Here is a 27,181-nt window from a genome sequence, read left to right on the forward strand (position 1 = left end):
CAGGTTAAAATTAATTTTATTATAATTATTAACTGAGATCAGAAACAGATGAAAAAAAAATTTTTTTACAATTCGTAAAAGGGATGTTACACAAACAACGGCAGCATCCCTTTGAAAATGGAATGGTGTTAGTTACCAGCAGCAGGCAGTAGTCAGTACAGCCGTTTAAAACAAGGGCCCGTGTCTTAAACGCTTCACAGGTCGTCCGAACGGATCTCATCTTGAGATAACAACAAAGAAAAACCAAAAGCTGACTTAAAGCATAACTAATCTGGACCCGAGCTGTCGCATATAATACACGTAACTGTTTAGCTAAAATACCAAGCATACTGCTAGCGAATCAATCCAGATGAAAGAAAAATAATAAGAGATTGCAAAATAATGCGACCACCACCTAACAGGTAGGTACATAAGGACTCGATTTCACTTAACTAATCGCGCGAGATGGTTTGCTACATTCTTTAAGCAGTAATGCTTTCATCCAAACATTTCCTTTAAGGAAAGATAAAGCCATGCCCGTCTGCAGCGCAACTTCAAACTGGATCTAAAACGGTCGATAGAAGACAAACTACTCTTTTTTTTAACTTGGGCTAACGGCATATCCTTCATCTAAAGTGACATTTATAAATAATGAAACATCCAAATATTACCTGGATGTCGTTACGAGAAAGCTTTAAGAAGGGGTACACGTCACAATGAAAGCTAATCGTAAAATCACCTCTCCCATCGTTTCTATTCAAGCTATCATCGAGCTCACCTGATATCAACAATTGTTCACACACGCACGCACGCACACACACACACACACATTCAGGTCTACAACAGTTGTCCTGTCACGGCTGCTGCTTTTTGTTAGTTACGTCCATTTCTGTAACCATCCCTGATGCGCAGTTTTCGGTTAAATGTCTTTTAGAAGCGTACAAAGAAAAATAATCCCGAAAAAAATCCAAAATACACACTACACCAGCAGATGTATAACCACCTCAACAGTTTAACAATTTCTTGTAAATCTGAAGCCTGTAAAAAAGGCCATTTGAAAAAGGGGTGGAATGAACCCACAGCTAAAAACAAAAAAAATTGACATGTACATACACGGCGATATCCGTGACGGTGTGGATGTCAAAAAACCTAAATCAATCTCACGGATTATAGATGGTCCACAAAAGGTAAAAAAAAATTATCCATGGCATTACGCAGGATGCCCACAATCCCATTTCCTTCCTGTGGATAATGTGTCCGAGGCTCTGGAACACGAGAGCCGTAAAAAGTGGGAGTGATTGCGTGACATCATCGCGTGCGTGTATTACATCACTCAAGCCCATCGGGTTTGGAGAGATTCAGTAGATACATACGAAGGAAGGCCTATGAAGAAGGTCCGTGGTGTCTCCTTGATCGCTGATCCTGGTACAGTGGGATACTTATTGGCCTATTGGGTTCGTAAATCAGACTGTACAACTAAATGTCTTGGAATAAAGAGGAAATCGAGAGAAAATATATTTTTTACATTTTATTATTGCTTAATGGCCGGTTCTCTGATATTGATAACCAACCGAATGTGTTCAGAGACAGGATTATAACTATGAGAAATATTAAGATGGTTGTCGTCCATCACGGGGCACTATTTCCATGTGTTTGCTGTTTGGGAAATGGAGCGAGAGGGGATCATGTCCAAGAGGTACTCGCGTTGACGGTCCCCTGGAGATGTCGTCGTCGTCGTCCTGTGCACGGAGAGACTGGGGTTGACGTAAGCCATGGTGACACCTGTGGCGGGAAAACCGAGGAGTGGTTAACAACAAACTACAAAGAGATATTTGGTAAATTGAGCAAGAAGGTCAACAGATACGTTTCAAGTGTGGAAATGAAACATATAGAGAACAGCAGAAGTGTTTCAATTTGAAAGGAAAAGCCAATTTTAGATACCAAATAAATGAAGAAAGCAACCTAAAGTTTTTCCCTCTGCCGCCTATCAACTGTAAGACACAGGAAGAGAAAGAAAGGGGCAGATATTTTTGCCGTATGCTGTTGCCATCATCTACCTGTGGTGGCGCTGTTCTGTTTCCTCCAGGTATTGGTGGTGGTGGTGTTGCTGCTGCCCTTTTCCCCTGCCCTCACGGCATGCTTACCTGGCCTGCTGACCAGCGCGGCGGCCGTGACGGCGTTCTGCAGCTGAGAGGACGTGGTGAAGTTGTGGCGTGCGTTTACTGCCTGCTGTACGCTGCGTGACAGCTGTCCTGAAGTCTGCGAGAAAAAAGGTTCACGAACCGGTCACCATAGGGCGATGCATTTAATTGAAATGCTCTTGTTATAGGATGTTCAAGTACCTGCTTAATAGTGGTGTGGTAGTGGCCCACTGATGTTCCCCTGTTGGTCTGCTGCTGGCCCAAAGACGTGCGCACCTGCTTATACTGCGGCGAGACCAGCACATGATCCGACTTGATCACAGGCGAAGACGATGTCGACGAGGTGGTTGTGGTCTTGGAGGCGGATGAGGCCGTCTGCTGCAGGATGCGCTGCTCGATCTCTTGCTCCTGCTGGAGGGCCTTGACGAAAGCGGCCTTTAGGCGGCTGGTGTGCTCCGCCTTCAGCACCTTCTTCTGGTTGGAGCTCATGCAATGCTCACAGAGGATGGAGCCACTGCTCTTCTCTTGCCTCCAGCGGGAGGTGAAGTCAGTCTGACACTTGGAGCACTTGAAGGGTTCTTTGGGTGCCGGAGTGGACGCGGACTCGCCCTGCGGCTGCTTACCTGGGATGCAAATAGAAGTGAATGGGTGATGAGAGATGCTACTTGCCATTTTACACAACTTGCAAGCCACAAGGGTCATGAGAAGATGTTATGGAGCTTGAATTTATACTTTAATGTCAATGAACCAGTACAAAAAGGATGCACTCACTTTTAGCCAGTGTATCTAGCAGATTCTGGACCACCATCTCCAGGCCCACCAGGTAAATGAACTCATTGTTGGCTGCAGATGGTAAGAAATTAAGCTCTGGTGCTGGAGGTTTAGGTGGTGGGATCTCAAGGAGGGTTTTCTCCAACTGTTTACGTAACGCGAGCTTGGCAGCAGCTTGCCGGCTGGCAGGGGAATCGTTGGCACTGGTGCCAGAGCTGCTGTTCACAGAAGAGCTCTTCAAACCAGTTGGAGATGCCTGTAAATGAGGACATAAGATGACAATTATGTAGTATATCAGTTTATGAAGTACATTAAAAGCGGGTCTAAAAGTTTCGGGTCTAAAAGGTATAATAATAGCGGGATCAGGTCTAGGGTAATTAAAAATAAAATGCATTTTTGCCGAACGGTCCAAGAAGACCCAAACAATCTCGTATGTGTGATTTGATATCCTTTTCCAACCCCTCCTCTGTTTGCCAAGAGAGCTTGCGACATCGTGTGGGATTTTCGTTGAGCAAGACCTGTCAAATCAATTTTAAATGCACATTTTAGCGGTTACCTTGGTGTTGTTGTCAGATAACAAAGGGAAAATACATAGAGCAGCTTGCCAAATTGGTTGTGAGCCCACCACGGTTTCTTTCTGTCTGACTGGTGCGTGTGGGCTGCAGACTGCACATACGTCGGTGCCGTTTACACTCGGGTAAAAAAAAAGGTTAAAAGTCGGACTCGGGTCAAATTTTCTCGGGTTTGTCTCGGGTTGGGTCTTTCTTTTCACGGCATTGACGAGTTATCTCATCAATTAAGAGAAAACATTTGCATTAAAGGTATAGCGGAAGATTTTCTTTTTCCAGGTGGATCATCTAAACTCTTGGTCATCCCAGTTGTCAATCATTCTGATGATATGTTGACGTAAGGCCGTCCTACGTGCTCGTCCCTAGGTTCGCTTTCTGCACATGCGCAATTGCAGGTGTATATGTGTGGTGGGCTACAGTTTCAACCATTCATTGAAGCTTGCATTCTCACTGTGTTTTTCCAAATTGTCTGAGGGTCGCAAGAGAAAAAATGTCTATGAATTGTATGACATGAAGAGAAAGGCCTCTGAAGAAAGAAACAAGACCAGAGTGTTTTTGGGAGACTATTTCACACACTTGCGTGCGCTAAATGCACAGGTTGAGCTTCGCACTCGAAGTTTCTACTCGACAGGTAAAGTTTGTCATGCTATTTGGAGAAATCCATTTAAAATCACTGCTAGTAAAAGTTGATGTAAGCTATGATTAGCGATGCTAGCCCTGGGACAAGTCATGAACCGCGCAGGCACGGTAAACATGCCGACAGCAATTTGTAAACAGAGCGAAGAGAAGAACTGAGCTCCTGCATGCTCTCTCGTGCACGTGTTCAATAGCCGTTCACTCTCGGGAGGGAGTGTTGCGCACGTGCATTTTTTGTGGAGGGGCGGTTCTTTTCAAAAAATTCGGGGAAATCTTCCGCTATACCTTTAAAAAATCGTGTTCCGGATGAGGTTTTATGTAATACTGCAATTATCCACTAGATGTCGCACATACCCAATTTATAAAAAGACTGAAGCAAAAAAGTATTTACTAATTTTAATTTCAGCAGCTGCTATTTCAGCTTTTTGCTAAGAATTATTATTTATTCTTTTTTTTTTTTTGAAGAAAAATATCCATTTTAAGAGTTTATAAGCAGAGAAAAAATATAGATAGGATGAAAAAAATGTTCCCATTTTGTTTGTTTGTTTGAAAGCAGAGGGTCTGTTCTTTCATTTTATATATTTGTATGTTTATATATTTTTAGAAGAAAAATTTCCTGGAAGGCATATTGTGAAACTTGCTGGCGGGGAATGAGTTAAAAAAAGATTAATGCATGTCGCGTTCGGGTATAAAGTGATTCGGGTCATTTCGGGTTGGGTGCATTTCTTTGGACCCGAGAAGACCTCTTATGTGCAGTACACTGCCATGCTCACTGTATTCACCTGTTGGACCAAGACGTTTGCGTTGGCCACATTAGCCACACGGATCAAGCCCTGCTGGATGATCCTCTGGCCCTGCACCTGCACATTGGGTACAGAGTTTCGTGGGCCCAGCAACAGGGGAGGAGGACCAGAACTAGAGTGCTGTTGCTGCTGCTGTCGCAGGGTCGCAATCTGCTGCGGGGTCACGGCGATGGGCTGCAACACACGGGGACAAACATTAATAGATCAATTTTATATGCCAAGCATTTCAAAACGATTATCAATATTACTGATGTGAACAAGGAGTGCTTAGGCTGTAGCTGCAGTACCTGTGATCCTCTGACTAGGGGCGGCATGACTACTGTATTATGGGAGCCGTGTTTGGAGACCTGCGCCCCACCTCGAACCAGAGGAGGAGGAATCACTGTTCCAGAGTTTCGATTGGAGACCTATACGCAACAGATGTATTTAAGCTTAGTAAGCAATTAACCAAATGTATAAAACCATATAAATACACACATATATATATATATATATATATATATATATATATAGAAAGAGAGAGAGAGAGAGAGAGCTCATATTTTGTGTGTTTCGTCCCCTGAATAGCACTGACCTGTAAGGGCCCTTTAGTGGTAGAGAGGCTGCCTCTCACGAGAGGTGGAGGAGCAGCCACAGAATTATTTGACTGCAAGAGAGACCAAAAAAGATGCATTGTGTTTGTAAACATTGCTAATTTAAACAGTGAGATGTATTTGAAGCATCCACCATCCTCGCGTTACCTTTTGTGCGACGTCTTTTTGGGTCTGGCTTTGCCGAAGTTTCTTCAGCAAAACGAGTCTGGCTTCCTGTAGGCGCAGTTCTTCCTGCAGCTGCTTGATGATGCGTTCACGCTCGGCCGGGCTGCTCTTCTGCACAAACCGTGAAGGGCAACAAATGGCATTAATAATCTCAAGTTTTATGACTTGAATTACCTTGAATTTGAATTGAACTACTTAAGGTTAAATGTCCCACAATGTGACATTACCATTAGCATCTCTGTATCCGCCTTCTTAAAACCGTGGCTGACCCCATTCATACAAGGACTAGAAGGCTCATTGTCTGACAGGACGATGACATCATCATCTGGTGTCGAAGGACGTTCCTTCTTTATGTCGCTGAGAAAGAGAGAGGACAAGGTAAATACATTGATGTTACAGTGTCTCACTTTGATTTTTTTATCACTAGCTATGTTCAGAATAGCAGAAGCGCGCTACTTAGCGTGTCCGGAAAAAAGCATTCACATTACTCGTCTGGGTAATATACTTATGCCTCAATAGTTAGCCTGTCTGTTACCGCGCGGATATTAAACCACAATACTGTGTGACTCTCCCAAGGTTTTTTACCCTCCTAGGACTTTTCCCACAGGGTTTTTCTCCTAAGATTTTTTTGTCCGCTGCATTCTGCTGCTTATGTTTTATGATTTTTCTGTGTTTTTCCCCCATATCTATTAATGTAAAGCTGCTTTGAAATATAAACAAAGCGCTTCAATAAATAAATTTGAATTAAAAACTTAATGCTTATACTCGGCTGGATATAGTGTGCTAAGAACAGAATGTTGTATGAACAGGATATCCAAATACCCAAATGCATTTGGCAATATGCAGTACACAACAATGGAATTGGTCAATATCCCACAATTCAATGTGCCCAACTTGTTTTTACAGGAAAAGACTGATGTAAAAACTAAGCTATTGCGTATTCTGCCCACAAGAGGTCGCCACAAGACAACATTTGCAAATCACCTAGGAGTTACACAAAAAGTTTGTCTCTGGTCATAAGAGGATAAAATAGACCAATATGTCCTAACAACGCAACCCCACATCAGACATCAATAACAGAATGGCAAGTTGACTTCAGGACAGTAACTCCGTACCCATTATATATCCGGCCCGGACAGTAGGAGCCCGTGGTGAAGTGGGGGTGAGCATGGCTACAAGCCAGCCTATTGTGTGCACGACATCCCTTAACTTTAACTGCAGGCAAGACGTTTGCATATCAAAGACATCCTTTTGTATGACATGGCAGCATGTATAGCATGTTGTCATTGATGGCGTCCACGCACGGACAGCATAGAGGAGGACAGCTGGGAAATCTGGTATTGGCACAGGATTATTGCTGCTTGTAGGATAGGGATCACATACTAAGCACACCATACTAATGTATTATTAGCATTAGCATTGAACTTCTTGTACTTTGAATTATATACAGAGAAAGGAAATGTTGGTGCCATTCTACAGTTACTATATGGCTGCTAGGGTGTTCTGGGTGGCCACTAGATTTGACTCAAGTCCCCTCCATAAATTTAAATAAATGCAAGGTATACATTTTATCAGTATGTGTGTTCCCTGGAGATCGAATCCATGACTTTATACCACTAACTAGGCAACATAACCCAAACCTGCCATAATTTTTCCTCACGTGGCACTAAAAACAAGACGCCGAAGAGGAGTCAGGTGAAGTCTCCGAATGCACGGTCCATTCTAGTAAATTGACACTTAAAAGAGAGAAAGACAGGAAGAAACATCGCAGACCCCTTTGCAGCACTTAGCTGTCACTTTCTACAACCATTGAGTGTTCCTTAAAAGCAAAGCAGCCAATTAAATCCATCCCTCATCACGAAGCGTTCAAGTTTACTGGAATCGAGTAATGCAGGGAATGCTTTTCAACTTTATCTGGATTGCCGAGTCAGCGTCCGAGTCCAAATCACAACTGAACGGTAGCCAGTATGTTACCAGAAATGACCTGAGTGACTTCCTGTGTATTAACAAGCACCGGCAAGATCACATGATGCAAGAATTTCCCTCGGGTCACATGACTCACACCCACCCTTTTCTTTAACTGTTCCTGCCAGTGTGGAAACCATGGCAACGGCCGGCTGAAACCAGTTTGTGACATAGGCCTCATTTTGAAAAGTCAGACAGGATTCAGGTGCGACAGACAATGGAGACGCTTCAAAGTTCCTAAGTGGGGCATAGCCACATGAGGTACCAGCAGAACATGCGCTCGCACTGTGTTTGGGAAAAGTTGAACGTACGACGGATGTGTTGTAGTGTTTGTAGTTGTTTTGCGACATCCTTCACTCAATATATTCAACCCTTCCCCCACCCCGCATGGCATCAGGCCATCCCCTTTGTCCTTTTCACTTTATCACAAGCTCAGCTCTTTCAGTTTGACAACTTTTGTTTGGTACTTTTTTTGAGTGCCACCTTTTCACACATTAGGGTCAATGTTCGGATACAGAATTGAAGTTGTTTGCGATCCTTCAGAATAATCTTGACATTTCTTTGCATCAAGATCAGATTTGTTATATTAGTGAAGTTTAAATATCACTGGTTATACGTTGATATAAAGACATTGAATGAAGCACTAGCCCCAAATATAACAAATCCTGTGCTGTTTGTACTGCGGACAACGATCAGAATAGATCATTCAAATCATGCGGCTTTGCGAGGAAAGGCGTACAATCTGACTTATGATTTTTGCCTGTCGGACAATAAAACAGATGAAAAATAGCATAGATAGTCATAGAGACCAAAATATTAGAGTCTTGAATTAATTTGTCACCTCATAACCACAGAGCAACACATTAAAAACCTGAGAACAACTTAGCTTTTATGCATTGTTTGTCACTTGGATTAAATCTATAGCATGTAAAACCATATAACCGAATAATAAAGGGATAGTTCACCCAAAAATAAAAATAATGTCAATAATGACCATTATGTGAGTCCATCCAAACTTGTAAGACCTTCGTTCATCTTCGTAACACAGTTTAAGATGTTTTAGATTTAGTCCGAGAACTTGAAAATCTACATACAATATACTGTCCATGTCCAAAAGGTAATAAAAGTTAGAATGTGTTGAAGCATCGAAAATACACTTTGGTCCAAAAATAACAAAAATTACGTCTTTATTTAGCATTGTCTTCTCTTCCGACGCTGCTGACGTGTTATCTGGTGTGCCCCAGCTGTTTTTTGGGGGGTTTTGTGCACCCAAGATTTGCTTACAATCTGAGGGAGACGCACAATATAAGTTTGAAAAAAAACTTCGCAAACATGTCTGAGAATAACACGTCATCCGCATCACTGCAGTCACGTGACTTTAGTCTCGCGCATACGCTTCACAACAGACGAGGAAGAGAAGACAATGCTGTATAAAGTCGTAATTTTTGTCATTTTTGGCCCAAAATGTACTTTTGATGCTTTAACACATTCTAACTGACCCAATGATTTCACATGGACTACTTTCCTTATTTTTTATATACCTTTCTAGTAAGGCTGTGTATCGATTCGGATGTTCTGGATCGATTTGATTTCGATTCGTAAGCTATCGGATCGATTCGATTTCAATTCTCTGCTCGATTCACATTCTCGGACCGATTTTTATACTCGATTCTCGATTCAACTCAATGAATATAGATTTAGTACAAATACTTTATTTATAAAAAACATAAGTTTACAAGTGGATAATTAATAAAAAGAAATTAAAAGCCACCAACCTGTATATTACACTTTTTTATTTTAGCTACACTTGGGTACATTAGAGAACTCATCTCAAATTTTCAAATGCATTCAGTTATGTTAAATACAATACAATTTTGATGCAAAATGAAAAATGTGTGCTGAAAAAGTCAAAACGGCCGCAATACTTGATCAAACAGGATCAGGTTATTTTATAAAAAAAAATCGATTCGTGGCCTTTGAGAATTGATTTTTAATCGACCATGTTTTAAAAAACGATTAATCGAAAAATCGATTTTTTTTGCCCAGCCCTACTTTCTGGACACGGACAGTATATCGTACGTAGATTTTCAAGGAAGGGTCAACAAGCTCTAGGGACTAAATATAAAACATCTTAAACTGTGTTTTCGAGGATGAACGGGGGTATTATGAGTTTGTGACGACATGAGGATGAGTCATTAATGACAGTATTTTCATTTTTGGGTGAACTATCCCTTTAAGATCATGCGTTTTCAAAAACACCCAGGCAGAAACACAACCCGAGAACCCGACTAAACCCGATGTGCAAATCTACAGCCATGTCCTTTGCATCTTCCTGAAACTGTTTACTTTGCATTTTAGCAGATGTTTTATATACACAGCTTCTAGTAGGAAGAGGTTAAGTGTCCTCAAAGAACCCATCTACTAGCATCAACGCGTGTTACCACATCCATTTCATTCAATTAAAGCATGAAAAGCTCTCATACACATTGGTTTGAGAGTCAGTGCGGTGCCCACCTCTTAGATGTGCTCATGTCAACAGGTTCATCTCCGGTCTGCACCTCCACCTTGATGGTGGCCTTCACCTCACCGGCTCGTAAGATGTTGGCCACCTTGTTGGCTTGTTCGTTCTTGGCCTTCAGTCCATCCACAGTTCCTAGCTCTTCCTTCTCGAGTTTGACCCGTTTCAAGTCACCTTCCGTCGTTGGGGTTTCTCGTTCCAGTGCCCGCTTCTGACTACGCGTCTGACGCACCGCATCTTCCGACATCTTCTCACCCAAGAAGAAACATCAGTAAATGAGACAACAATATTTTTAAATGGGTGGTGCAATATGATGTTTCTTGTTTCATGTTTATCCTCTCTGCAAGTGAACTTGTATTTAATGTAGTCCATGTTGTTTTTTTATAATTTGCGTAGTTTCATTCACGGTTCAAGGGCATTTTGCTTGCTTTGGTTGGCATCTGCCTAATTTGACTACATTTGAACTTGCACCAATATACCAAAGAGTTTGATAAGACACGACACAGGAATACACATGATTCTTCCCTTTAAAGTGCACTGATTTGTCCCTCCCATCTGAAAACAGACCTGTTAAACATTTTTAGGGTTGTGACCCACAATTTGAGATCAACTGGTATACTATAATTGTGAAAAGCAAGAGAAGTTTAGTAGAAAGGACCATCGCTGATATCACAACTCTCATTTATCCAGGTGCAAATGCATATACAAAGTTCACAGCCTTAACCATGTCAAATACTGGAGGTGTGGTCGTATGTTTTAACAAAAGCTACACTGGGACTCCAAAACCGTATGAGGTTCGGAGCAAACCCACAAACAGTAAAGACAACCGAGCAAAGCCGAATCCCAAGAGTATTGCTCTTCATTTTGAGCTGTCAGAACAAGTCAGAGATCTTCCCTTGAGGTTTAAACTATGCATGCAAACCTCAACCTACAACCGATTAACAGGAAACAAAACTATAACTCTGATACGAAAAGGTTAAGATCCCGGCACGCAAGACGGCCCTGTCTCTACGTGCTGACCTACCTGTCCTAACACATGATATCAGCCATCTGATAGCAGCAGAGCTGACTCAACACACAGGCCTGCTCTCATCTGCTGTGACATCACCGGGGCTCCACATGACCCTTCCCAAGATTCCATGGGACACATAAAGCATTTCCCTGAAAACCAGTTCAAACCGGTTGGCGGACGCAGTCGAGAGACTAAAGCAGGTTTTTAACCCCTTGAGATACCGGCTGGCAGCAAATGCGGCCACACAGACGCAGTACTCTGCCAGTGGGGGATGGGCCGTTTGCATTCCCAAACACGACACGAGTCGTTCAGAGATGAGAAGGAAGTTTCGCCCCTTTGTTGACTTCACAGTAACAACCGGAGAAGTGGTTTTGACATTCAAGGCAGTCAACAAAACATAAAAGCAAATATCGTGCACATTAACACTTGCATAGAGCCAACACGACTATATAACACCACATTGTTGTCAAGGAACTTTTCGAATGCTAAAAAATGTATTATTCTGCAGACAATTTTTAAAATGAGAAGTAATTCGTTGCCTTTTGATGTTTTTTTTTTGTGTTTTTTTTTGACAATTGCTGGTGATATATACCAGTGTGTACGGTGGCCCCCACTTGTGCCCCCCCCAAAGGAAATGTATGACATAAAACATGCTAAAACATAAAATTTTAATTAAACCAAACTTATTAAAATATACAATATAATGCTGTTGGTAAGTAGCCTTGTTTTTCTTTAGGTTTAATTACACAGAATTTATGATAAATTAAGGGTGTCAAGAAATTAAGTCACAACCTTGAACTTCGAATTAAAAAAATGGAATCGTGGATGCTGCCGTCTGACGGTAATAAAAGCGCATTTTTAAGGTGCAAAGTACTGACAGATGTTCATCTGACAAGAAGTTGTCAAAGATGGGTCAAGTTGAGGAGTGATTTAACTCAAACTGCAACAAAAGTTGCTGTTTATTTACCTCCATCACTGCTGGTCTTCTCAAATCATACAAAACAAGCTGCTACTTCTTCATTTGTGTGTTTATTCATAGACATCATATACGTAGACGCCTCATAGACTATTGGAGCTGACGTATCAGCGCGACCGCCATCTTGGGTGGGTCCCCAATGGGCCCGCCCTGCATTTATTTCTACTGAAGAAGGTGTATCCCCAACTACAAAAATCAAAACTTTTACCGTATTTTCACACATATGTAACGTTAGTTACAATGACATAATGGTAAAATAACCAAAATTATTGTTCAATCTTACTTTTTGAAAGGTAATCCCATGCGATCTGGTATCAACAATGCGCTGGTTATTGCAACCGTAAGCTGCACAAAATACGGGCATAGTTGCTCCCTTGACTCTGGTGCTAGCGTAGAGTCAGGAGACTCAACCAATATGGCAGCGACGCTGGATTATGTTCCAGCACGTCGTGAGGCCTTTACGTATATAATGTCTATGGGTTTACTGACCAACCTGCTTCTTTGGTTGTTACACTGCTACTGTGGGTTACAGGTGTGGAAAGTGCCTAGTAGATGTCTACATGTCTGATTGCAATTCGACGCAGAAGTATATATGAAAACCGCCCAGTGGACTTATGGTCTCGTGGCCTTAAATTGCGCGCGCTTGCATAGTCTGGAAGTTTGTAGGGTGTCTCATCTGTAATTTTTACGCTCCAAAGTGTGCTCATCAGCAGGGTTTCCCGCAGCATATTTCAGTTAAGGCAGCCTGCCTAAGCTTGGAAACCCTACCGCCTTAACTACATCGTCCAAAAAATAATAATAATAATAATAATTCGCTGCACAAAAGCTCGTCAAGTGCATCTCGGAGAATAGCGTGTACGCGCATCAAACCGTGAGCGGCCGAAATGAGAAAGACGCGGTTCGGACAGTCACTGTCTGATGAATAGCCAGTTGATAAAACATCTCATAGAATAGCGCAAACGCGCTACACACCGCAAGCGTGCACGCGCACCACATGGCCGTAATGAGATAAGACGTGGTCCGTCATGTCTGGAGGATAGCCAGTTGATAAAGCGCGTGTCCGTGAGAACTGTAAGTGGACTTATGTTTTGGGTTTATTTAAGCCTGTTATTGTATTAGTCTATAGTTCTTGCAGTTTTAATGTAAGTTAGCTGGTGATTTTGTTGTTTGAGCAACCTGCTAGGGTTTCACGTGCCTGTTGATTAGATATAATTGTTGAGCGCTCTTGCTCACTTTATTTATGTGCATTATTTACATTTACATACAGTAATTACACTCCTTTAAGATAATGTAATTAATAGTGGGAAGTAATCAGTTTTTAAAATTTTTGCGCTATCTATCATCGTTCGCCAGACGTTCTACAACATCTGCTTTAGTTTGTGTTTATTAAAGGAATAGTCTACTCATTTTCAATATTAAAATATGTTATTACCTTAACTAAGAACTGTTGATACATCCCTCTTTCATCTGTGTGCGTGCACGTAAGCGCTGGAGCGCGCTGCGACGCTTCGATAGCATTTAGCTTAGCCCCATTCATTCAATGCTACCATTTAGAGATAAAGTTAGAAGTGACCAAACACATCAACGTTTTTCCTATTTAAGACGAGTAGTTATACGAGCAAGTTTGGTGGTACAAAATAAAACGTAGCGCTTTTCTAAGCGGATTTAAAAGAGGAACTATATTTTATGGCGTAAGAGCACTTTTGGGAGTACTTCGACTCGCCTGAAAAGTCCGCTCCCCTTCTCACTCTCATAATGGGAGAGGGAGGGTGTTACTGCGCCGAGTCGAAGTACTCCCAAAAGTGCTATTACGCCATAAAATATAGTTCCTCTTTTAAATCCGCTTAGAAAAGCGCTACGTTTTATTTTGTACAACCAAACTTGCTCGTATAACTACTCGTCTTAAATAGGAAAAACGCCGATGTGTTTGGTCACTTCCAACTCCATCCACAAATGGTACAACTGAATGAATGGGGCCAAGCCAAATGCCATCGAAGCGTCGCAGCGCGCTCCAGCGCCCACGTGCACGCACACAGATGGTAGAGGGATGTGTCAACAGTTCTTGGTTGGGGTAATAACATATTTTGATATTGAAAATGAGTAGACTATTCCTTTAACCATTTAGTTTCACTTCATCACGCAGCTATTCCTGTTAGAGGTAAAACATTTAATTCATTAATAATCTAGTGTGTTCATTTTTTGTCATAGTTTCTTCAAAATTAAGTTTTATTCGAGTGTTTTTATTTGAATATTTTATTTATTTTATTAAAATATTTTAATTTTCATCATGACGCATACGCCCCGCCCATTTGATTGCCACGCCCTCTGCCACATCCACCCACCCAACCCTACCACCTAAACTAACAAATTTTCTGCGGGAAACCCTGCATCAGCTCCCCCTTTGCACCCTTGATGACTGCTGCAGGCTTCACGCACTTTACCAACCCAGAAGTCCTTGCAAATGAGCAATCAGACCAATCAGACGAAGGATAAAAGTTCACACTGATGGGTAACTTCTCTTCCTATTTCCGGCGTGATGCTTGAGTCTGTCCTAAAATACAACTCGGTGTGCCCTCGTGGCCCGCGTCAAGGGTCCCCAAGGTCTGCACTACATGATGTCATCAAAGTGTGGACCCATTTACGGTTGGAAATTTACAAAATAACCATGGAACATGATCTTTTCTTAATATCCTAATGATTTTTATAATTTAAAAAATCTTTAATTTTGACCCATACAGTGTATTGTTAGCTATTGCTACAAATATGCCCCTGCTACTTATGACTGGTTTGTCAGTGGTTTGATTGTGGTCCAGGGTCACAAATTATTTGTTTGTGTTTAACTTACGAAAACAAAGTTGTGTAGATCTGGGATGGCATAAGATTGGGTAAAAGAGAGCGAAGTTTCATATTTGGGTGAACTACTCCTTTAATAAAAAATATCAGCAAATGATCTGCATGGTCCTAATATACTGCACATCTCTAAGCATGTACAATGAAACATATAGGCCTAAGTAGCTTCTTTCATAACTTGCAAAGACTGCACCCAAAAGCTTAACAAACACTGACAGTTAGGCTTAAATCTTAATGTAGTAACTTGAGCGCACCAGCATCGCCATTTTTTCACACTGGGCGACCACTTTAGTCATACACGAGCCACTTGTTCTTAGGAAATGGATGCTTGTCGCTAAAGCTGTGGACACGTGGCATGCACGGCCTCATGGGAGACGGCGTCAAGAGGAGTTACCCAGATCTGCAAGATGCCTCGGTGTGAGCTACAACAGAATTAAATGAAAAACATTTTCACAGAAGAATCAAAGGTGGTGAGACCACACAGACACCACTGAAACACATCAAGACTTGGCTTAAAACACACCACACAAAATGTCAGCGTTACGTAACGCAGGAAGCATGATGTTTTAAAAAAACTTTTTCTTTTAGTCTATTATGGAATACTATTGATCAGATGTAGGATGCGACTCAACATTTATGCATTATGCAAGTACAGATATGCATGTGAGGATGCCAAACAAAGTTACAAGTTTGGCAAAAAAAAAGTGTGCAGATAAACACATGCATACTGCAGTGTAGTGGATTGTTTCGAGCAGAAAGAAAAACATGTCTATTCATGCCAGGCTGTGGCAAACTGGGAGTGTGGTGGCTATCCTCACGGGAAAGATGACTCGTCTGATGTAATGGCCGCCCATAGGGCGAAGACGGTGCGAGACAATAGAAGTCATCTGCGACTCTACACGACATGACATGGTGCCAATATAATCAAAAACATGTAATTGATGCTTACCTATGCAAAACACACTTGCAGTTGCTAAAGTGTGCTAAGTGGGTGTTTGGTTGTTGCTGGGGGGGGGGGTATTTATTGGTCACCCCCTCACCAAAAATCCCTATGATATTTGAGTTATCTGCCAAACTTAAGTGTTACCACAACTATTGGTAATAAAAATAGTGATGCCTGCCACAGTTTTAACAGAGATGAGACACAGACCAAACCATGCTGCAATGAGCACCGTCCCCAAAAACGTTTCCAAGAGTTGGACACAAGCTTGTCCAGTTTAGGAGGACCTCCTAAATGTGTCACAAACATCAAAACATCCCAGGTGAGCCATCGAAATCTGACGTGCTACAGATGTTTCTCCATTTCCCTCAAAACCAACACATCATCTCAACCACAGCCGAGTGGGTGCCAGGAGGGTTGCCTTGATTCAAAGGTGTCCCTATTGATTTCAGACCTGCCTATCAAGGGTTAAGCCCTGCCATTTTAACACCAAAGATAGATCAGGCCACGAGGGTGTTACCTAACAAAATGGACGTTATTAACCCTTTCACTGCTGGAAGATCCACCTGGCATGCCCCCTAGCAAAAGGACAACAAACACGCACGCAAGTACAGATGAGTGCTTTTCACACGGGCACAAAAAATGTAAATGCATAAGAACAGTCACACGCAGACAACTGCCACACACATACACACACACACATTCACACGCGCATGCATGCACGCGCATCTACCCATCCCCCAATGCGATCTCAAACTGCCTGGAGTGCAAACCTACAGTGCCTACACACACACACACAAACACACACACACAATACAACCGGCCTCTGAGATCATGTATAGTCAAATTATTAGATAGGAATAACCAGTGTGACAGCCCCGAAGTGCATTTAATTTGTCACGAGATGCATTTAAACAAGTGTTGTACACAATATATACAAATCTATACAAGGTTCCCCTTTATAATCCCTTGCTATCAAATTTAATTAATCGACTGTCGCCTTAATGTGGTTTGAATGGCAGTCGGATTGCAAAGTAAATCTCTTTGCTGGGACGAAACGCATGTCTATATGAAGCGACAGGGAGAATATTGGGTACATGGGTTTGGGCATCAGTGATGCCAAGGCATGCAGGTCTTTTACTATCGCTTATATATGTGGTCACGGTTCAGGACATACAGGTTTATAATCGATTCTATTAATGTAAAGCTGCTTTGAAGCTATGTGAAAAGCACTATATAAATAAAATGTAATTAAATTAAATTATAAGAAGATCAAAACACCCAATTAACACCCTGGCAGAGATTTGTACTTACCCAAGAAACTCCCATTGTCTTAAGAAAATCTAATCTCGTGTACTAATTGATACCATCAAAAGCAACACTGTTCACCGAAACACCACACATTTTTCACATTACCCCAATGTTGGGACAAAACACACACGTTGTAAAAACAAATACGGCCTCATGTGCATGACAGAGTTCAAGCACCCATAAGTCTTCACTCCTGGGTGAATACCTTAACAGTGTATTCATGTCACTACGACACACAGACCGTTCCAGAGTTGCCGCGTCAGCAAAATTCAGCATTGACACACTGCTGAAAATACAGCTGGAGAAACTCTAGAAAAGCACAGAATTCGCTTCTTCATTCATTGCATATTCAAAGGATATTCAAGCTGCTTCACATGTAACTGAATTCATTGGAAATGTAAAAGGGTCTTTGTTTAGAAGAAACTATAGCGCAAACAAGTAGTCCATTGCTCACGACATAATAAAAATTTATAATATTAAAGGTGGGGTGCATGATCTCTGAAAGCAAATGTTGACATTTAACAACAACAAAGAAACAGCAGGAACCCAAGTTTGTTGTCAAGGTTGACAGGACACTAATATTAATAGTAACTCAAACACAAAAATACATGCAGATAAATCCAACCCATATGTTTAATGCCATGCTTATTACCACTGATTTGCATTAGTTTATATCCAGCTGGTTACTTTTACGATTTATCCATATTTCAAATGAATAGTGAGGAAAAGCAAACTATATGGGTGATTCTCACGAAACCATTGAAACACCACGGCACTAATGATTTTAGCTTTAAAATGTGTAATATAGTAACATTAAAAAGCATCAGAATTAACACAATACTGTGTTCTACCTTGCACAATGTGTGATTTCAACATAAGAATTTATAATTGGAAATGTTATCTCATTTTCTGCTGAAATTCTCATTACCGCAATGTGTTTGAACATGCGTTATGTTGTAATTTAATCAAATTAAGCAAAAATATTAAGAAACAAAATAAATGTATGTTTTCCTAGACTACATTAGATGACAGAAAAAATATTTACTGAATATTCATGTATAATAATAATGAAGAAAAATTAGGAAAATGATGTGTCCATGCCTGATGTTCTCATCCTCCGCAACACTTTTTGAGAACAGTTTAAGCACACATACAGAATTGTAATAAAGTTTGATTTTGAGTGACCAAGCACATGGACCAATTACTTCAAGATGGCTACCAGGTAAGATCATTTTTTACAGTTAATTTGAAATATTGTCTTGTCAGAATGCTTACACGACATTTTGATTATCATTACCGCAACAGATGCTTATTAAATGTTAATTTAATTAATAGAAGCATAATACTTTGATTTTAAATGCATGTGCAGAATCTCCAAATGATGTTCTTTCAGGTTTGTTATGTCATTTTGAAAATATGTCAGTGTTGATGTTTTCTGACTGTTGCCGTAATTAGATTTTTTAGGACTAATTTTTTAAATTATGTTACAAAAAGTGTTCAATGATAAGTAAAAGTTTTTAAATTAATGTTCCCGTTTACTCCAGACTTTGATTTTCAATGTCTGGTGGGGAAAAAAGTCAATTTAAGCAATTTTTACATTTTCATGCTTGACATTTTTCAAACCAAGTTTTCGCGAGAATCACCCATATGCAGCTGTCCACTACTTTAACATATTAATTCTTAATTAAATCTCATTTCAGTTCTTTTTTATCATCACTGCAATACATATTTTGTTATTTTAATTAGATGATCATTAAGTGCTAAAACAGAAGCAACAAGAATACACATATAATATACATTTATGTAATTTCAATTTTACTAGTGGGAGTATTTCACAGAAGTATTACTTATTAATATAATTAATATATTTTCATTTATACATTTCATTTATTTAGCACATTGTCATGGTTCAGTACTGTTGTTTTATTACTCTTGTAATACACTTCAGAACTGTTTCACTTTTAGTGTTATGTTTGTTTTTTATCCAGTATCCATTTTAAAAACTATTGGTCGATTAATCAGCAAGTAGGGACCAGCTTAGTTGACGGTAAATTCCACATTCTCAGTCGACCTCCACTATAGGTACTAAAAAATTAACATGAGATGAGCAGAAAAAGCATGCTTTACGTGAGCTTTAAAGCTGTGTGATATTAAAGATGCAATATTAGATAACTTGCTAAATGATACCGTATACAATATGCGATACGTTGATACCTTAAAGAATCACATTTTGGGAATTTAGCTTATTCACTGTATCCCCCAGTGTTAGATAAGTCCATACATACCTTTCTCATCTCCGTGCGTGATGTAACTCTGTCTGATGCAGCCCCCGCTAGCTTAGCTTAGCACAAAGACTGGAATTGAATGGCTCCAGCTAGCATACTAGCTCAGAAGACGAAGCACTGCTACTTGGGCGGAGTGATTTGCACAACTCTGACCAAACTCTCTGCTCCTCGTAAAGGGGGCTTCTCGGGTGCTGAGAGCAAATCACTCAAGTAGCGGTGCTTCGCCTTCTGAGAATATAGTTCCCAGTATGTTTACTGTTAAAAGATGGCTGTGTCTCATATGACCTTGTTATTTGTACACGCTGTGACTATACAAATCACAACACATAAATAGGAAAATGTTTGCGTTATTTTGTCACTTATTGGGAGAAGTTTGCTAGCTGGAGACATTCACTTCCAGTATTTGTGCTAAGCTAAGCTAGCGGGGGCTGCGTCAGACAGAGTTACAGCACGCACGGAGATGAGAAAAGTATGTATGGACTTATCTAACTCTGGGGGATGCAGTGAATAAGATAAATTCTAAAAAATGTGGGCATGTTCCTTTAAGTTAGTAAAATCAATTAAAATTATATTTAAATATTTTTAAATGAAAAAATATATAATCAGCATATGTTTCACATTTATTTTTGGAAAAGAAAGCATAACTCCCTATATATCACTAGTTTCTCTGCCGTCTGCATTGATTGACCTAAAACTTTGATTATATATAACTTTTTGAAGTATTAAAGTCAGCATACCATTGCTACATTTATATTGCAATGTGCCCATTTGCGATGTTCTTGTTTGTTCGATATGTTGTGCTTCCCTAATATAATATTTAAGTGAATCATTTAATTAAATAAAGTAAATTTTTAACCATGGTTAAAACTTTGGCAATAAAAACTCATTTAGTCAATTTAAAAGCCTTAATTATAAGAAACATAAGCTACGTTTACACGGACACATTTTGCCTCCATCGGATTAAAATCCTTCCGATTAATAAATCCTATCATAGCGTTTACATAAACACTTAATAATGTGATCGGATTGATGTGCGTGTTTATATGACACAAGATTTACATCAGATTTGATAATTTGACATGCGCACATTGCACAAATATAGTTTCACGCTGTTTCAAGATTTGCTTTGTGCGTCACTGATTATAAAGCAGCAGCAAAAACACCCATTTACGTGTGCCCAAAAAGCGTATTTTACTTCACGCGGTGCTGCAGGGACCATTCGCGAGAGCGAGTCCAAACACACGCGTTTGTGGATCAGAGAATAAATCATGGACTGACCGGACAACGCTGTCTTGTATCACTTTATGGGAAATTGGACGGATAATAGGAACAATCACTTCTTGTGACTTCCTTCAACAAAACAAACTCAAGTTATTTGCGTCACGTCATTACGGCAATTCTACGTCATTGCACCTGTGCATATGCTCCACACTCCCGTCCTGTAGGTGGCGGAAATGCACATTTCAGTGGGTTTGCCAACCGCCATTAAAAAAAAGAAAAGATGGCACATGCGCAGAGCATCCCAGTTTCAGTTATCCATCCGATCAAGTGTATACATGTCATTTTGAGCGGATTACAAACGGTATAAACCACCCCTAACAAGCGGATTAGATTTTTAATCAGATTGGCACTTTTTAGTCTGATTGAGGTGTTTACATGGAGCATTTTTATTCAGATTGATCATTTAAACGGATTACAAATGTCCATGTAAACGCAGCTATAGTGTTTAACTAGTATCTAAATCTAGCATCAATGTATTTTAGCATTATTAACTTACAGTTACACAAAACTTTTTCTCAGTGTAAGTGATTTTAATGTTATAAATTATGAAAAATGTGCTAGGGCTGGATGGTATATCGAGTTTTTGTTATATATCTGAATTTTTCCTAGCGGATTACGTGATGAAACAACAATACTGTCTATATCGGTATGGCCTGATATCACCTTTTTTGAAGGAAAAGATATGCTATTTTATAGGTGATTGTGACATCTCATATAAGACTTTCATGCATACATTTATTCTACTTAGCAGAAAACACTGAGTCATTTGATGAATATCACAATACTTCAACAAATTACCAAGATATGATTCCTCAAAATCGCAAAGCCCTAAACAAAAAGACTCCGTTCCTAGAGTAATGATCCATATGTTTGGACTTCAGTATTTGACTACTTGTTTATACCGGCTGGGGCAGTAATGCTGACAAGGCACTGGGTTTTGATCAGAAGTATTGAAAGCAAGCTAAAAAATAAGATATAGTTTTACATTATATATTTCATCTTCATCACATTAATACCTGGATATTAGAGAAATAAACAATAACAAAACTAACAATATGACAAAATGAATCTGAGACCGAGTTACTATAAAACCTTCCAATGATGGTGACTTCCAAGAAACCAACTGACCAATGCACTCTGTACTATGCGTCACGATTCTCCTACGCTTTTTAAAATCTACCAAACCACGCCTTAGTGCCAATGGTAGGGAGCTGAAAGTGAAACGGTCGATTTCTACTACAATCGCGTCAACATTTGGATCACAGCCAAAGCACAAAAGTCATCCAAAAACATCGCACCGGCAACCCCCTGTTCTTCATTTTACTTGTTTATCTGCTCCTTTTTGTATTTAACACTCTCCCCCAGTAACCCCCCCCCCCCCCCCCCCCATCTGACATTATCAGGAAGTTGATATTGAACAGTAAAAGATCTTGCTAGATTGCTATGGACTATGTGTCAGACTCCAGCCCTTCCTGTTTACTACAAGCCACCATCTCAGATATAGCAGCTCTGGAGGATTTCTCAGGTACAACGAATGCCTTACACCTACAATTAAGAAGATCCCACAACTCCAAATAACGTAAAACTTACTTAAATAACTTTATAAAACTAAGTAGTCCTTCTCATCTCTACACCATAGACTGCATCTCTGCTTTAGTTAAAACTCTGGTTTGGATCAGACCAGAAAGATTTAAACTTTTAGTCAGCAAAGCCATGCTTATATGCCCATATTATTCCTCGACCGGTCTCTCTTGGAGTGCGCAAGTCCTTAAGCCTGTCCTTGGCATTGAATGAGATTCAGACAGACATGCTACTACTCTCTAACAGGTGCCATGTGCCTTAACAGGAGGTGCAACATGGTATGGCAGGATTCGGCAACACCTGAAAAGACATACTTGCTTATGAATCATTACGATGGCTCTTGAAGTATTCTGGGTGGATTGTCGCAAATGCAAATCATAAATATATACTAACTCAAGTATTGTTACTTGATATAAGATAGACATGAATGTATTCAAGTAGTTTCTTTACTAGTATAGCAGAAGAAACTTGGCTTTTACAATATTCCTTGTGACAATGACTTGGTACCACCCAATTTATTGACAAAAAAGCCACATCAAGACAAAACAACTTAAACCACCACTACCACCACACCCATGAAGACCAGCCTTGAACTGCACCTATCCACTAACATGAGGAACAGGAGAAGAATTTAGGCAGTAACAAGCAGGACCATGGACCGTGGAGTTATCACACATCTTCAGTGCTGAAAAACAGATGGTCAGTTAAACTACATCACAGTCCAAAGTCTCAAAACAGGCACCACTGGAATTTCATAACTTACCCAAATGGAGTAACTAATCTTAGGTCAGTCTGTGGACGATAATGGCGGTATAAGACATGGTAATAACATAACATAACGTAATATGGAAAGTTGGCCGTTTAAATAGATTTGAAAAGTTGACATGTCATGCAAAGTCATGTGTCAACACAGCCTATTATTTATATTCACAACAACTAATCTAACCGAGAAACATTGAACTATGCCCTCTCTCTCTCTCTCAAACTCGTAAAAGTATTGTTAATTCATGTTACTAGTCACCAAAGTCAAAGTAAATCATTTGGGGCAAGACTTGGCCAACTGGCATTGGTATAACAACACATAAACAGACCACCTATTTTAGTTTAACTCGTGCTTGACTAAGTACTCACATTCCAAAACTTTGCAACACTACACTGCATTATTTCAATACAATACAATACAATACAACATACTGTCAATACAACTTGAAGTGTCTTTTCTTAAAGACATATTTCTAGTGACGTAATTGTGATAACTAAAAATTTAACCCCTTCGTGTAAAATATAAAAGATTTGTTTTTAATACCAGCAAAAATTATATCAAAACAAACCCAAGTGTTTTAGTACTGAGGAAGCAAAAGTAGTTAGCACCCCCGGCTAACATCAGCTAATGCTGACTAACTCATCAACTCCAATTAGCAGGCGAGCTAAATGACTAGTTTATTTCACTAAACTGATACCAATTGAGAAGTTTCTCAACTAAAGTGGATTTTTACTTTATAGTCAGTCAACTCGGATACAGTTCAACGATATCTGTCAAATGCTTATGCTAAAATTGAGGATTAAGTTTGTAAATCCTCTATTTGTCTCAACAGTCCAGTTGCTAGCAAGGCTAATGTGAAGTCCACTGGACCAAAGCCAGCTAACACCAAAAACAATCCCCCCCAAAAAGAGAGAGAAAATCAGTGAACTAAACGCCCCTGTCACAACAATAAGAATGCTTACTTTACAAAATGTACCCCAAAATGGATCATACTGTGTTTATTTGTAAAAAAAAAATCATCTTCAGATTTAAATGTATTCCTGAATGTGTTACTAGCCGGCTAAGAGCGGCTAATTAACACACACATACACACACACACACACACACACACACACACACACACACACACACACACACAAACACACCAACAAATACACACACACACATATACACACACAAACACCCACGGCTAGTGTGATAGCTTAGCTCGGTATCTGGCCCATCTTTACCTTAGCAAACTTGTGACCAACTTGGACTCAATCAAAACACTCTTAAACCCCCCGAATCACTCAATCCCCCTTTAAAAGCACTTACCGGGAAGATGAAACACTTTATAATCTCCCGTGGGGTCTCCACGCGCGCGGTCGGTTTTATTTACCCTGGTATTTTGGAGTAAAAGTAACCCGGGGTTCCTTTCTGTATATCTGCCCTGCCCGCTGTCTCTCCGGTCGCCAAATAAAGATCATCGCAGCCTACACATGGACCCGAGTCACCGCGCATGCGCAATCGCGCGCGCTTGTATACATGAGGAAGAACGTCCGATCATTTTAATTCTGACCCTATAGTCACCCATACAAATATTTACTATGGTAACCGTAGCTTTCGCCGCAATGGCATAGTTACTGCAAGTATTGCTGCTATTATAAAAATAAGAAGAAGGGAGAAGAATGGAAAGCACTTGGGACTTCTTACACTTAGATTTTTTGTAATGGCAACATGGCAATAATTAAAACTGGTTTGTTAATTTCTTAAGTATATAGTTATTTAATTACTTCTGTCTAGGGCAGTGGATCTCAACCTTTTTGACTACTAGGTACCCTCAAAAGCACTCAAAATGTCTATAATAAAATATTTTACAGCTTGGCATAACTAAAAAGATGTACATTTATTTAATGACGAAACCCTAAAAAATATTTTCATTTTCTTATTTTAAAACATTTTAAGTCATTGAGGCTCCTAGTGGGCTTCGGACCGCTGTTTGAAAGCACTGATCTATGGTGAAAACTGAACACCTTTTTTCTCAGATCATCTAGGGCAGTGGTTTTCAAACTGGGGGCCGCGAGATGGTGCCAGGGGGGCCCTAGTTTTATGACATTTTATGAAATACATTAATTTATAATGAATTCTGTGTAATTAAACCTAAAAAAAGGGCTACTAACCAAAAGCAGTACTTTTTTGTATAATTTAATGTTTTTTTTTTATTAAAATGTTGAGTTTTACAACAGTTTTTTGTCACAAATTTTCTTTGGGAGGCTGCGAAGGAATGCACTGTACACAAGGGGGGCCGCACACTGAAAAAGTTTGGGAACCACTGATCTAGGATTTTCAAACTGTGGTCGAGGCACACTTGTGTGGTCACAAAAAGTCACTTGGCTGTGGCGGTGCATGACACGAAAATGTACATTTTCAATATTTTACCCTGAGAATAAGGACAACCTTTTCTCCAAAAGTGCTATTAAGTATTATGGTACAGATTAATGTCATACATCAATTATTATTAGCCTGTGTATTCATAATTTCACCATTTTCCAAATCTAAGGGTTTTGTCTTCATTGTACTTTTTTGTATTCTTTCAGTTTATAACGTTATATATTATTCTAGTAAAAATAAAGATTATCTGATAATGATCTTCAACACTATAACTATGGCCGTATCTCATTCCGAAAGCTTCAGCCTCCGGAGGTCGCATTTGTAGGCTGCATACGTCATCAAGACCGTCTTATTTCAGAATACTAACAATTATAAAGTTGACTATTATTCTTTGTTAATCGTAATTTTTTGTAATATTCTAATGACTTGCTAAAGTAATGCTCAGTTAACTTAAATAAACCAAGCTTGGTGACGTATGCAGCCTGCATATGCGACCTCCGCAGACTGCAGCCTTCGGATTGAGAAACGGCCTCTAGCTCTGCTCCACTGAGCTTGCTATGATGCTAAACATTTCGTCCTCTAGTGGGCGCTCTATGGCTCAGAAAACCGAATAACCAATTTTAAATCAGACGACATTTTTTCTTATTGAGAGCATTTATACAGTATAATGTGTATATTGTTTTTAATCTATTAATTTAAAACATTATTCATTTACGGACAAGTAGAAGTTTGCGACAGAACCTTTTAAATAAATGATTCTTATCCTTTAATCAATAACGACTGTGATTGGCGCATCATGATCACCGGTGAGAAAAGTAACACGGCTCACGTATAAAGCCGTTTATTACTATGTAAAGCAGATGTAAACAAAACTAATCTCATTTAAGTTATACTATAACGAAAAAGAGCCATTGTCAACCAAATTATACAAATAAAGCACTTTAAACGAACTTCATGAACTTACCAAGTTCGTCCGCGTCCTCCATTTGTTTTCGTTTGGTGTGATCAGGTCGATTATAACCCAGGTAAAGCTCCGGGTCGGGGTGAAGTTCGGTGGGCTTTTTATCTACGAAATGAAACGAACACACATAAACTCTCTTTGGAGGATTTTTTAATTTTAAAGCCGCAAGCCACGCGCGATTCCTCTCTTCCTTCGTGGGCATGGAGTGTAAAGCGTATGGTGGCGCACACGGACATTCACTCCGCGTTTTTTGGTGATCAACACAAAAAGTGTCTTGAAAAGTCTTAAGTTTTTTCGAGTTGTTGTAGCAACCAGAAACAGCACATGTTGAACCGGAGCTCATTTTAAATAAAGACTTCGTTCTCAGATTATTTGTGTGCGTGTGGTCCAAAAGATTTTTAGAGAGACCGGAATTAGAACACCGGCAAAAGGAAATAAGGAGACGTCACGGACGTAAAGCCCTCTTTCAAAAAAAAAAAAAAAAAATTCAGCCACAGAAACACCGTGTTCATACTCATAATGTACACAATTGATTCCGTAAAGTACTTATACAAATAAAGTTAATTATTTCTATCACAAAAATAACTTTTAAAGATTATATTATATTATATTATATTATATTATATTATATTATATTATATTATATTATATTATATTATATTATATTATATTATATTATATTATATTATTTGTGGTTTGTGTGTGTGTGTG

At 39.7% G+C, this 27,181-nt stretch overlaps 1 protein-coding gene across 3 annotated transcripts; it reads right to left on the bottom strand.

Moving 5' to 3' along the window:
- Nucleotides 1-26,879, bottom strand: gatad2ab (GATA zinc finger domain containing 2Ab). Of its 3 annotated transcripts, none has more exons than XM_073862285.1 (11): nt 26,472-26,879; nt 10,137-10,393; nt 5,885-6,014; nt 5,640-5,768; nt 5,474-5,545; nt 5,187-5,306; nt 4,879-5,073; nt 2,892-3,147; nt 2,322-2,743; nt 2,124-2,238; nt 1-1,761 (listed from the first exon to the last, which is right to left on the bottom strand). In XM_073862285.1, exons 1-11 carry the CDS (start codon nt 26,811-26,813, stop codon nt 1,619-1,621), a joined length of 2,181 nt encoding a protein of 726 aa, XP_073718386.1. In that variant the 5' UTR covers nt 26,814-26,879; the 3' UTR covers nt 1-1,618. The 3 variants fall into 3 exon arrangements, with proteins under 3 accessions (XP_073718386.1, XP_073718385.1, XP_073718387.1); XM_073862284.1 differs by having other exon boundaries at nt 2,037-2,238; nt 26,472-26,877; XM_073862286.1 differs by lacking the exon at nt 26,472-26,879 and adding an exon at nt 24,452-24,625 and having other exon boundaries at nt 2,037-2,238.
- Between the last annotated feature and the right edge of the window lie 302 nt (nt 26,880-27,181).

This window comes from Misgurnus anguillicaudatus, chromosome 23 (genome assembly GCF_027580225.2).
Source record: "Misgurnus anguillicaudatus chromosome 23, ASM2758022v2, whole genome shotgun sequence".
NCBI lineage: Eukaryota > Metazoa > Chordata > Actinopteri > Cypriniformes > Cobitidae > Misgurnus > Misgurnus anguillicaudatus.